This window comes from Carcharhinus amblyrhynchos, chromosome 13 (assembly GCF_965287045.1).
Source record: "Carcharhinus amblyrhynchos chromosome 13, sCarAmb.v2.hapA, whole genome shotgun sequence".
Classification (NCBI taxonomy): domain Eukaryota; kingdom Metazoa; phylum Chordata; class Chondrichthyes; order Carcharhiniformes; family Carcharhinidae; genus Carcharhinus; species Carcharhinus amblyrhynchos.
In genome coordinates, this window is record NC_137336.1 from 29,956,545 (window position 1) to 29,969,498 (window position 12,954).

General features: G+C 44.6%; 1 protein-coding gene across 1 annotated transcript; it reads right to left on the reverse strand.

The window, feature by feature from the left end:
• Nucleotides 1-2,024: 2,024 nt before the first annotated feature.
• cxcl14 (chemokine (C-X-C motif) ligand 14) lies at nt 2,025-6,802 on the reverse strand. Its single transcript, XM_080201077.1, has 4 exons — nt 6,537-6,802; nt 6,002-6,107; nt 5,766-5,879; nt 2,025-2,941 (listed from the first exon to the last, which is right to left on the reverse strand). Exons 1-4 carry the CDS (start codon nt 6,601-6,603, stop codon nt 2,926-2,928), a joined length of 303 nt encoding a protein of 100 aa, XP_080057203.1. The 5' UTR covers nt 6,604-6,802; the 3' UTR covers nt 2,025-2,925.
• Between the last annotated feature and the right edge of the window lie 6,152 nt (nt 6,803-12,954).

Consider the following 12,954-nt stretch of genomic DNA (forward strand, 5'->3'; position numbering starts at 1 on the left):
GTGAAGGGTCGCCCAATGAGAAGCGGTCAGCAGGGGAATTTAAACCTACTGTTCAACCCAGACTGGTATTGTAGATCCTGAGATTTAGACTGTCTAACCAAAGCGCAAGTCTGGACCTTCCTCTGGTGTACAATAAAGGGTGTTTGGTGATGGGAATCTGGAGTTTGGCGGAACTACTGCAGTTACCATTTGGATGCATAAATATCTACTCAATGCATGCATATTTATTCTAATAATAGCCAAATTGCATCCATTAACTAGGAGGCCACACTTCTCCTTCAAACTGGTTAAACTTTTTTTTAAGTTTATTTATAAGAGTCGCAAGTAGGCTTATATTAATGCTGCAATGAAGTTACTGTGAAAATCCCCTAGTTACCACACTCTGGCACCTGTTCAGGTATACTGAGGGAGAATGTAGCATGGCCAATGCACCTAACCAGCATGTCTTTGGGACTGTGGGAGGAAACGAGTCCACTCAGAGGAAACCACGCAGACATGGGGAGAATGTGCAGACTCCATATAAACAGTCACTCAAGTTGGGAATCAAGCCTGGGTCCCTGGTGCCGTGAGGCAGCCATGCTAACCACTGTGCCACCATGCTGGATAGGCCTCAGATGGGAGTAATTTGTACAATTCCAAGCATAACATTTTGGGAAGGATGCCAGAGACCTGAAGATGGTACGAAGATTGTTTATCCTAGAATTATACCTGGGATGAGGAATTGTAGTTATGTGGGGAGTTTGAAGAATCCTGGCTCCAAAAGCTCATGATTCCAAATAAACCTGTTGGACTTTAACCCGCTATTGTGAGACTTCTTACTGTGCCCACCCCAGTCCAACGCCAGCTGCTCCACATCAAGATTCCACACAGACAGTGACCCAAGCTGGGAATCTAACCCAGGTCCCTGGTGCTATGAGGCAGCAGTACTGTGCTACAAGTTTGAGTCTGGATGACACTTCATTGTTAATGTTTAATACTTGTTTCTCCAAAATCTAACTACCCATGACTTTTGGTTGAACAAATATAAGAAGTTAAATTTAATATGTACCTATAAGCATCAGCTGCCCAGCTGTGTGGCTTGGACTCTTTCAGGCAAAAAGAGACTTGCATTTATATCGTGCTTTTCATGACTCCGTAAGTTGCAATTTATTGCCTCAATTTTCCATCTTCATTTGCTGGCTCTCTGTTACATATAGACCTTTCATATACCTTCAAATCCGAAGTATATGTCTGCTCAGGCACACAGGTGAGCATACACACCACACTCCAGCTGTGCACACGCCACTGGGAGTTGAAGGAATTGGACTTCTCCACTAGCCCCAACTGCCATGTTCCTCAGGTTGCCCTTTGACCCTCTGCACCTTTTATCTGCCATTTACACATTCCGATCTCTTAATGGATGATATTAGCACCATTCTCAGCCTTTATAAGTTATAAGGTATAGGGGCAGAATAAGGCCCTTTAGCCCATCAGGTCCACTCTGCCATTTGATCATGGCTGATATGCTCCTCATTCCCATTTTCTGTCTTCTCTTCATAACCCTTCAACCCATTACCAATTAAAAATCTAACTCCTCCTTAAATTTACTCACTGTTCCAGCATCCGCCTCACTTTGGGGGAGTGAATTCTACAGATTCACTGCCCTTTGGGACAAGTAGTTCCTCCTCAACTCTTTTTAAATTTCCATCCCTTATCCTAAGGCTATTATCATGGACTATCATCATCACAATTTACATCCCTTTGTCTTTCTGTTCATGCCATCCCAGCTATTACAGCCCCACCCCAACCCCCCAACAACCCCATGGTATAAATGGTGTCCGATTGTCCTTCTCTCCAGCTCTGACCAAGGGTCAGATAGACTCCAAATGTTGGCTCCATTCTTTCTCCACAGGTGCTGTCAAACCTGTTGCGATTTTCCAGTGTTTTCTGTTTTTGTTTCAATCACACCTCTTGTGAGCTGCCTTTAGGAAGGTGTTTGCTTTGAGGAGGGGAAAAATAAACAGCTTATTTCCTGAAATGAATGGTCTTTTTGAACGTAATATTTATTTCACCCATGCACTGGGAACACAGTGCACAGTAAATACAAAATAACTAGAAATACAACCAAGTTATTTGCAGTGCCCTCCGAATGAGGTGAACCATTTTCCTGCTGTTTCTTAAAACTTTATTTGAAAACTCTTGTAAATTTCATCAGAGCCGTGATTACAAAGTCTCAAATGCTGCCAATTTTCTTTTACAGACAGTACACTGTATATTGCGATTATGAATATAATTTGGTATGAAACATAGATAAATGCTAAGCACAACAAGATACAACCAACTTTACCTCTTCCAGTGGGCCCAACCCACTATTCCCATCAACATTAAGTATCTACTTCCCTCCCACAAAAACACACAAAGCAGAAGTTTTCTTAAATTGTTTCCCTCGCTTAATTCACGACCTGTCTCCTAAAGACATTCTCTCTGCATTCAAATGAAAGCACGGAATTACCCCTGCACATGAAAAAAAAAGTGGTTTAAAGTCACGAGTGTATCTTTAAATATCACAATAGGCCAAATACAAAAATATCAAATCACACCATATTTAATGAAGAAAGCCTCTTTTTTTCTCCCGTCTGGTATTCGTTCGAGTATTCACACAGCCAAAGAGGCGAAGAGAGTTTGTAGACTGGAGCAGGAGGAAGCCGCTTGGCAGACTTCTCAATGTGCCCTGCAGTTTGTGAGCTGATTGACTGGTAAAGCAATGCATTACCAGACACACGAAGAGAGAGAAAGATAGAGAGAAGGGAAGGGGGTTGGGGTTGGGGGAGGGGGGAGAAGTCCATTGTGCTCGAAACGAAGGTCCTTTAATCAGACTTCCGCAGTTTAGTCTGCCGCTACAGTAAGTGCAGGTTCTGTGTACATTCTCAGCAAAAGGGGAGAGGACTACTCATCATAAACCCTGCAAAATAAATAAATAAATAGATTATTTCAATATAAACTCATAAAGAGTTTATGAGTTTACAGTTGTTAGTTTCAGCTGAGCTTGTATCCATTCCTAAGGGTTGTATTGCACCAGAGGATGGCTTAAGGGTTGGCAACATGAGCCAAGTGTTGCCACATCAATGAAGTAGAGCCCTTTTCCTGGTAACTTGTTCATTTGGGCATCACAGGGATGGAATGACAGGATGAGGCAAACTCACTGCATTCTGCAGGGTTTACAGTAACGTTTGACATCTTCAGCACAATGTTACACATGCACATATTCTGTTGTGCAGTTTTATATTAGAAAGGTTGCAAATGCATGGTGGCAGTGGTTAGCACTGCTGCCTCACGGGTTCTGGGTTTGATTCCTGGCTTGGGTCACTGCCTTGTGTGGAGATTGCACGTTCTCCCCGTGTCTGCGTGGGTTTCCTCTAGGTGCTCCAGTTCCCTCCCACAGTCCAAAGATGTGCAGGTTAGGTGAATTGGCTCTGCTAAATTCTCCTCTGTGTACCCAAACAGGTGCCAGAGGGTAGTGGCTAGGGGATTTTCACAGTAGCTTCATTGGAGTGTTAATATAAGCCTACCTGTGACTAATAAATAAACTTTAAATGTGGATCCTTGTCTGAAGCCAGGTGGTGGGAGCTGCTTTTTCAATCCTGAGAAGTTTTGTCCTGGATGTGGGATGTTAAAAGAGGAATGTGCCCGTCTGTGGTTTGGAGTGTTCCCTGCCTGTGGTTTTGGCTTGCCCTGTGTGTGGTAAGGCTTCCCCTCACGGCTCCAGTTCCTTTACTGTGAGGCTGACTTTACTGTGCATGTCTGCTACAGCCCTCTCCACACATCAACCTTCTGAGGCTGCTCGCTACCGTGTACTGGAGCACAGCCGCAAAGATGTGGAGACGCTGGCATTGGACTGCGATAAACACAGTAAGAAGTCTCACAACATCAGGTTAAAGTCCAACAGGTTTATCTGGTAATAAATGCCACTAGCTTTCAGGGTTTGCCCCTTCATCAGGTGAGTGGGAGTTCTGATCACAAATCACAAATCAGAACTCCCACTCACCTGACGAAGGGGCAAAGCCTGAAAGCTAGTGACGTTTACCACCAAATAAACCTTTTGGACTTTAACCTGGTGTTGTGGCACAGCTGTAAAGCCAGCATGCGTTTGGCTGTGCACTCAGATCAGAGGAATGCAACACCTTCCCCCTGGGATAACCTGGGCCTCTTCCCAAATCTGTTGCCGACTCCTGGACATGTGCATCTAGCTAATGTCAACATACTAGAAGCAAAGTGAGTTAATATCACTGTGCAGTGAAAAAGCATTGGCTCCAAAAGCCACTTTGAGAGTTTTCCTAGTGTTACCAGGACAGACTAAAATTAGATGGTGACAAAAAGGGAAGTATTTCTCCTGATCAGATTGGCAGATTGAATTGTTATGTTTACATTACAAACAATGTTTTTAAAAAAGTAGTTTAAAACAAACTCACAGAACCCCTCAGTGCAGAGGAGGCCATTCGGCCCATAGACTCTGCACCGGCTCTCTTCCCAAGGCCCACCCCATGAACCCACATATTTCCCATGGGTAATCCATCTAATCTACACATCTTGGTACACTAAGGAGCAATTTTATTATGGTCAATCCACCTAACCAGTACATCTTTGGACTGTGGGAAGAAACCGGAGCACCCAGACTTAGCCCAGATAGACACGGGGAGACTGTGCAAACTCCATACAGTTACCCAAACCTAGAACTGAACTGGGTATGTGGCAGTGTGAGACAGCAGTGCTAACCACTGTGCCCAATTTCAATTTCAAACTCATTTCCATCAAATAAGCCAGTTATTGTTTGCTGGAAGGATGTCTCCCTAAAATTAGATGGCGACAAAAAGGGAGGTATTTCTCCTGATTGGAGTGGCAGATTGCATTGTTATGAAGGGTGGGGGGGGGGGGGGGCGGAGGTGGTATGCTGGAACCAGGGGCACGGTCTCAGAACCAAAGTCTAAGAGGAGAGATTTCTTCACTCAGAGGGTTGTGAATTTTTGGAATTGTCTATTCTAGAGGCTTTGGCGGCTAAGTCATTGAGCATGTTCAAGACCGAGATGATAGTTCCCCCTGAGATATTAAATACATCAAGGAATGTAGGGATAGTCGAGGAAAATCTCACTGAGCCACTTTCATGCTGAAGCCACATTTGATATAAAACAAGGGTAAAGTGCGTTATGATTTACCACATAACTTTTGAAAATTGTGTAGACTTGGGGGTCAATTTCCTTCCGGATTTCCTATTGTCCGCTTAACTGGTCGCGAAACCGCGACAGAGAAAGTAGTTGAGGTAGGAGAAAGAAATATACCCCGAGAAATGTGGCCGCGAAATAAACTGCAAAGATTGACCCGTTCCTCACCCCTGCCCTCTCTCCACAATGTGTCGAATTTTAAGAAATGGAAGGGAATAGACACAAATCCTACTCCTTCACCCCCCACATCCCCCAACCCGTCCCCATCAGTAAAACAGCAGAAATCAAGCACTTGATAATATAACTAAGCACCTTGCTAGGACAGAGAAGGAACTAGATTGAACAAGTGTTCCTCAATGATACATTAACAACTGCCCTACATATCGGATAACTAAACCCGGGCGATGTTAGACAGGGAACACACGTCTCTTTGGATAAAGAGTTCCAATTGTACACTCTGGCAGGAACTTCCATTTCAAGAAGAAGAAATAATTAGTAACAACTTGCAGAAAGTTCTCTAACAATTGACAGACAACACGTAGCAGGGTATCGGGGTAAATGCCAACTCACCGAATGCCTTCTCTCCAGGACTCGTACCGTTTCAGCAGATGTCTGGTGGTGGGGAGTTTGGGGTGTAAGCAGTACTGCCGACCCCTGAACCGATCCCCTTTCGTCATGGTGACACTGGCAAGAGAGAGAAAAAAAAAGCCGATGAGAGACAGTGACCCCCGGGGCACCATATGCGCTTAATGCACTCTCTAAAATAGCTAACACCGAGGATGGTACCAGGATACTGATACACTCACAAGGCCATGTTTTCTTTGCAGTAAGGGTGTCGCGGTTTAAATTCCACCTTTCGGACGTCCTTGTAGCGGATCTTGGGACTCTTGCGGGTGCATTTACACTTGTAAGCTGTCAGAAATGGAACACACAATAAGAAACACTGACCAGTACACTACACGCGGGATGACCATACATTATCCTGCCTCCAAAAGAGAAAACGCTATAAACATTATTCTGCCTACAAGGGCTAAACATTTGTATTTAAAACACAGCCATTTGCGGAAAAAATACCAATTTAAGCTTAACATTTCAGTTTAAAAATACTGATTTAAAATATATTTGGAAACAAACCCCCAGAGATTTTCCATCAGGCAACTTTCGGCTGGAATTAGGAAAATTAGACTGGAACTTTAAATATTTCACAGAGGTGCGCTCTAAATATGAGCTGGGTGTTTACTTTCCTCTTTCAGGGAGGAAGGGGATTCCTGCGAGGAAGGTTAAACAACAGACAGGTCGGTAAAAAAAATTGTTCCTGAAATTGAACACGCGTTTTATTACCTTCCACATCCATGGAGCAAATAACGATGAGCAGCAAGAGCAAGGTGGCAGCAACCAGCCCCTTCATGGTTGCAAGTTGAAGTGAGCTGCCAGTGAATGGCTATCAATGGGCCGTCCTGATGTCAACAGCACCAACAATCTCCTCCCCGGCTCTGAGCAAGCGAGACCTCTCCCTCTCTCCCCCCTCCTCTCTCCTCTCCAGACTCAAGTTTGCCTCTGAGTGCGGGCTGCTCGAACCGCCCCGGTTTATAATAAAGCCTAATTATTATGCATAACAATTCCACGAGTCATAGATATTACCTAATCGTCAGGGACGGGAATGGGGACAAGCGGGGCGGAATAGGCAGAGTGGCGGCAGGATGGGAGGAGTGTTTGCCGAACGGGCTGAATGGAGCACAGTCCCCTCTCTCCCCCGGGGCCGGTCAGCAGGTATTAGCAGCTGCTGATAGCCACAAGCCGCTGGGTCCTAAAACCTTCATCCCCCACCTCGCTGAGCACCGGCGGCAGTGAGGCCGGCCACAGGCAGCCATGCTTTAAAAACTGGACATTGCCGCACAGTGTCGGAAAGGATGGTGAAAATATATGCAGTAGCAGGGAGTGAGACTCACTGGATTTGTTTTACAGAGAGCCACAAGATGGGGGGAGGAATGACCTTCTCCTTGTCAGATGTTATTGGGTCAGATGTCAATGGGGTTTGGAGATATGTACTTGAAAGGACACCAAAACGCAGGTCCAATTGTTAGGTGAAATATATGTATTAGTCACAAGTAAGGCTTATATTAACACTGCAGTGAAGTTACTGTGAAATTCCCCTAGTCACCACACTCGCGCACCTGTTTGGGTCAATGCACCTGGTAAGAAGTCTCACAACATCAGGTTAATGTGTGTGGGAGTTCTGAACTCCTACTCATTGCTGCAGCTGTATAGGGCATTGGTGAGGCCGCAGCTGGAGTACTGTGTGCAGTTTTGGTCGTCGCATTTACGCAAGGATATTTTGGCCTTGGAGGGAGTGCAGAGGAGGTTTACTAGGCTGATACCGGAGTTGAGGGAGTTGAGCTATGAGGAGAGGCTGAATAAACTAGGCTTGTACTCGTTAGAGTTTAGAAGAATGAGGGGAGATCTCATTGAAACATATAAGATGATGAATGGGATGGATAGGATAGAGGTGGAGAGACTCTTCCCGCTCAGAAAGGACAGTAGGACTAGGGGGCACAGCCTCAAGATAAAGGGGGGGCGGTTTAGAATGGAGTTGAGGAGAAACTTCTTCACTCAAAGGGTGGTGAATCTCTGGAATTCTCTGCCCGTTGAAGTGGTGGAGGCTGCCTTGCTAAATATTTTTAAGACGTGGGTTGATGGGTTTTTGATAAGCGAGGGGATTAAGGGTTATGGGGAGAGGGCGGGAATGTGGAACTGAGCCACGACAGATCAGCCACGATCTTATTGAATGGCGGGGCAGGCTCGAAGGGCTAGATGGCCTACTCCTGCTCCTATTTCTTATGTTCTTATGTTCACCTGACAAAGGGGCAAACCCTGAAAGTGGCGTTTACTACCAAATAAACCTGTTGGACTTTAATCTGGTGTTGCGAGACTTCTTACTGTGTTTACCCCAGTCTGACGCTGGCATCTCCACATCATCAATGCACCTAACCAGACTGCACTAACCCTTTCAGACTGTGGGAGCACCTGGTGGAAACCCACACAAGGAGAATGTGTCGACTCCACATAGACAGTGACCCAAGCTGGGAATTGAACCTGGGTCCCTGGCGCTGTGAGGCAGCAATGCTAACCACTGTGCCACCATGCTGCCCAAAATTATTAGCTCTTTTAATAAGCTAGCTTTACTTTAATAAGTAATCACAGAAACGATGGGCTTGAATACTTTGTGCTATATCAGAGAATTATAGAATCCCTACACTACAGAAGGAGGCCATTCAGTCCATCAAGTCTTCACTGACAAGCAGCAAGGTTGGTGCAGACTTGGGGGGCTGAAGAGCTTGTTCCTGTGCTGTAATTTGCTTTGTCTTTGACAACAATCCCACCGAGTCCCTATCCCCGTGACCATACTTAGTTACCCTACCAGTCCCCCTAATACTAAGGGGCAATTTACTACGGCACTCAACCTAATGCATATCTTTGGAGTGTGAGAGGAAACTGAAATACCCAAAGGAAACTCAGGGAGAACATGCAAACTCCACGCAGGCAGTCACCCGAGGCCAGAATTGAACCTGGGTCCCTGGTGCTGTGTTGTTATAATTCCACTTAATGCACAGCGGTACAGAACAGCATTTTACTTTCCTTTGCTTGGTTTTAATGTTAGTAGCCTCAAGATAAGATGGGTCACCTTACCATCCCATTAGCCTGAATATGGGAAAGGTGCCAGTTTGAATGGGATTTTCTGCTGGCTTCCATCTTTTCCTGGTAGGAAACTTTAAACAAACAAATCAGGGACTCATTAGCATTTCAGATTGGGAATATTTGGGACTGTGCATGCTCTGACCAATTCTACAAGTAATCATAACCAAAGAGGCCCAGCAATGTAAGCAATGTAAGCTGTTACTAAGGGGCATAACTATAAGTTCATGGTGGGAGATAAAAGGAGGGATATCAGAGGTCAGTTCTTTACTCAGCGTGGTTAGGGTGTGGAATGGACTGCCTGCTGTGATAGTGGAGTCAGATGCTTTAGGAACTTTCAGGTGGTTATTGGAATGGCACATGGAGGACGCCAGAATGATAGGTAGTGGGATAGCTTGATCTTGGTTTCGGACAAAGTTCAGCACAGCATCAAGGGCCAAAGGGCCTGTACTGTACTGTACTGTTCTATGTTCTATGTTCAAATGGTGGGGCAGGTCTGAAGGGCTGAACGGCCTACTTATGCTCCTAGTTTCTATGTTTCTATGTTGAAATGCCTTTTGTGCTGAGGGATTGCTCTGCTGTTAGTTCACTGAATGGATGGCATGAACTCTGCTTCAGGAGTAGTTGTGAGGAATAGTGGACTCAGCTCCAACACACAAATGTAGTTGAAAGCTAAATAAGAATGTGAAAGAGTAGCAAGCGGAATTGATATCACCACATATAAAGGAAAACCATCTCCAGTAAACAAAGACAATGAAACAATAGCTTACATATCTACCCAAACAAGTGTTAAAGCCTGGTCACTCCCAATATCAAATTCATGTATTGAATGAGTTTATCTTCTTTGTTCGGAAGGATAGAAGAACAAAATATTTAAAAAAATAGAGAATACTGAATGTTGATGTTCGATGGGATTGACTGTCTGATCCAATTAACCCCAATTACCTGCTCTCATCCTATTATCTATTTACCCCTCACTTAACCCAACATTCATCCACTCACTCGCTCACTCACTCAGAGACTTGAGATCTTTTAAAGCTTATCTGAAAATGGCAGCTCATATTGTCAAAGGGGTCTTGTCCTTTTTCTGCCTGTCTTCTCCTGCATTCACCAGCTTTGCCTTTGAAAGTTTGCACTGATCCATCATCGTTGCAGCTGGAATTGGAAGTCCTGGTTGAAGTGCAGAAATCTTCACGGCAGTGGTAATGAATGCAGCATCAAAACTGACTGGAAGATATGAACCGTGAGGAGATATGTACCAGGGAGAGGGGTGCGACGAATGTCCACTAGAATGATTTCTATAATGTCTATAAGGGTGTCCTCAGAGTGGAATGGACGTCTGGCCTCTGGAGTTTAGAAGAATGAGTGGTGATCTCATTGAAAGAGGTAAGACTTTGAGAAGGTTTTTCAGGGTAGATGCTGAGAGGTTATTTCCTCTGCGAGGAGAGCCTAGATTTGGGAACATAACCTCAGGATAATTGGCAGTATTTAGGACTGAAATGAGGAGAAATTTCTTCATGCAGTGCGTTGTGCATCTTTGAAATTCTGTACCTCAGAGTACAATAGATTCTTGGCCATTGAGCATATTCAACGCTGTGGTTGATTGATTCTTGGACCTGGATTTTCCAATGGGCAATGGGAACCTGGAAATAAGCCCATATGCGGGTTGCGAGCCCACCCAGAAAAGTGTTGTGTCCACTTTCAGGAAGTGACCTCTCAATTAGCCACCACTTCACTCATCAGCCTTTTAAGGATGATGACACGCTTCTGAGGCTACAGACCCAATCAGCACCTGCAGTGATGTACAGCTAACAGACCCACCTGAAGATTCAGGCAAGCACAAGAATGCCTCAGCATGGAGGCATCCTCAGTTGATGCAGAAATTTCATGAAATAAAGAGGTCCAGAGGGATAAGAATATCAGGGTGGGAGGGAAACTCCTTTGCATTCCTAGTGATGATAGCACTGCTTCGACTCTGAGACATGGAACCTCCTATGTTGATGGTCATCTGGCCTGTGAACTGAAGCTGCATTATTTGAGCTGGAACCATGGGCACCTGGCACAGGACAGTTCTGATGTTGGTAAAATACTGGCCCAGTTACAAAAAAGCCCTTAAGTGGAGCCTTACTTTCTCTAATTGAAGTCAGGCCACTGACACTGCCCCAGTCCGGCCCTTGGAAAGTTGCCTGGAGGTAGGAGGTAGAGGCTGCAGAGTGACCCCAATATGCTGGTCCCCCTTCTTCCCCCTCCTCCCACCCCACCTCCAACACTCAGCTGTTATTGCCATGGAGTTGGGAAAATCCAGCCCGTGGAAGCCAAGTAAATTAAGAAAAACAGCTTAAGTGGGAAAGTAGTGTTGAGGTTAAAGATCTGCAAGATTGTATTGAATGGCACAGCAGGTTCAAAGAATATGGTTTAATCCTGCTTCTATTTCTGCATTTCTATGATGCTATAGTCCATAGAAATCACAATTGCACTTGGACTTGAATGAAGGTTCTGAATGTTAAGTTTTACAAATAGTTGCAACATCAAAATGCCTTTGGTAGGAACAAAGCTGGAATATGAACTTCCTCGATACTTCTCACCTCGACTGCTACAACATCAGTGGAAACCTCGTTTAGATGTAGAAATGAGGTTTCTGTTTAAGGTTTTCCAGAGACAAGAAATTTCACCCACTGCAGAAAACATTGTGTGTTCTGAAATAATGAAATCTTGCCAGTATAACTGGTGTCTTTTTTTTTCTAAGAAATCAGAAGTTTTACACTGGTATAAAATTGAGATCTATTTATTTGGTAAAATATATAACTTTTTAAAAATTTATTGATTAGCATCACAAGTAGGCTTACATTAACACTGCAATGAAGTTACTGTGAAAATCTCCCAAGCTGCCATACTGCGGTGCCTATTCAGGTACACTGAGGGAGAACTTAGCATGGCCAACGCACCTAATCAGCACTTCTTTTGGAGTGTGAGAAAAACTAGAGCACCCAAAGGAAACCTTTGCAGACACAGGAAGAATGTATAGACTCCGCACAGACTGTGACCCAAACTGGGAATTGAACCCAGGCACCTAGCATTGTGAGGCAGCAATGCTAACCACTGGGCCACCGTGTCAATAAACACTGGGTCTATAAACAGTAATGAAGCTAGAACCTCTATAACTGATGAACATTAAAAACATTTTTTGAAAGCTGGGGCTTGCCCTCTCCACTGAGGTAATTTTTCAAATCATCCTCCTCTTTCCCCTCCTCCCCGTACAATCCTTACCCCCTTGCCTGCTGAAGTACTTTTTCAGCCTTTTTGCTAGTTTGCTGTCTTCACTCCCAACTGGAATACTTTTCAACAGCCCCTCACTCCAACCCCAGACAAACAACTTCCCCCGCCCCCACACACACACACACTTACACTCGCACATACACACATTACCTACAAACCACCAGCACTTTTCCAATTTCTCCTTACATTGGTGGTTTCAACTTTTAGCTGAGGTATGTGTTCGAATACCAGTTCTACTGTAATAATTTTCCCACTCCAAAGACATACGTTACAAATGCTGCTACTGAGGAATTATTTCCCAGGACCAGCAATTCCTCCATGCCCTCTCCCTCTCTCCGTCACCTCCCCCTACTCTCCCTGCTTCCTACTGTTTCTACTAAGTTACCTGGAAACATTTGTTGTAAAATGTTAAAACAAATTCTGTTTTCCATCTAGGAGACTTGGGCCCAAGAGGAAAATCCAACTTGTTTTGGATTTGTGAATAATTATGGCTGCATTCCCATTCCTTTAGTTCTGAGTCCACAAGACTCCCTTACCCCTTGCTGCTTCTGATGGAAGATGGCTAGACTATCTCCTGCTGTGTATGCGCAACTTCAATTCCTCCCAACTTCAAGTGTGAATGGCACTGGAAGCAAATAAAACAAGACAGCAAATCCACTATTGTCCCAGACTGTTATGCAGTTTCACTGGCTGCTGGTTACCTTTTGAAAGAGCTTTTTAAAATAGCAATTTCCACTTGGCCCCAGATGTTGCAGCATGTGGCTGTAAAGTGAATTGAAAATGTTGTGAT

Excerpts from the sequence above, each read along its gene's own strand:
- cxcl14 (XM_080201077.1), bottom strand. The coding sequence starts at position 6,603 with ATGAAGGGGCTGGTTGCTGCCACCTTGCTCTTGCTGCTCATCGTTATT. Across the intron at positions 6,108-6,536 it reads TTGCTCCATGGATGTGGAAG|CTTACAAGTGTAAATGCACC; the intron begins GTAATAAAACGC and ends CATTTCTGACAG. Across the intron at positions 5,880-6,001 it reads TGCAAAGAAAACATGGCCTT|TGTCACCATGACGAAAGGGG; the intron begins GTGAGTGTATCA and ends CTCTCTTGCCAG.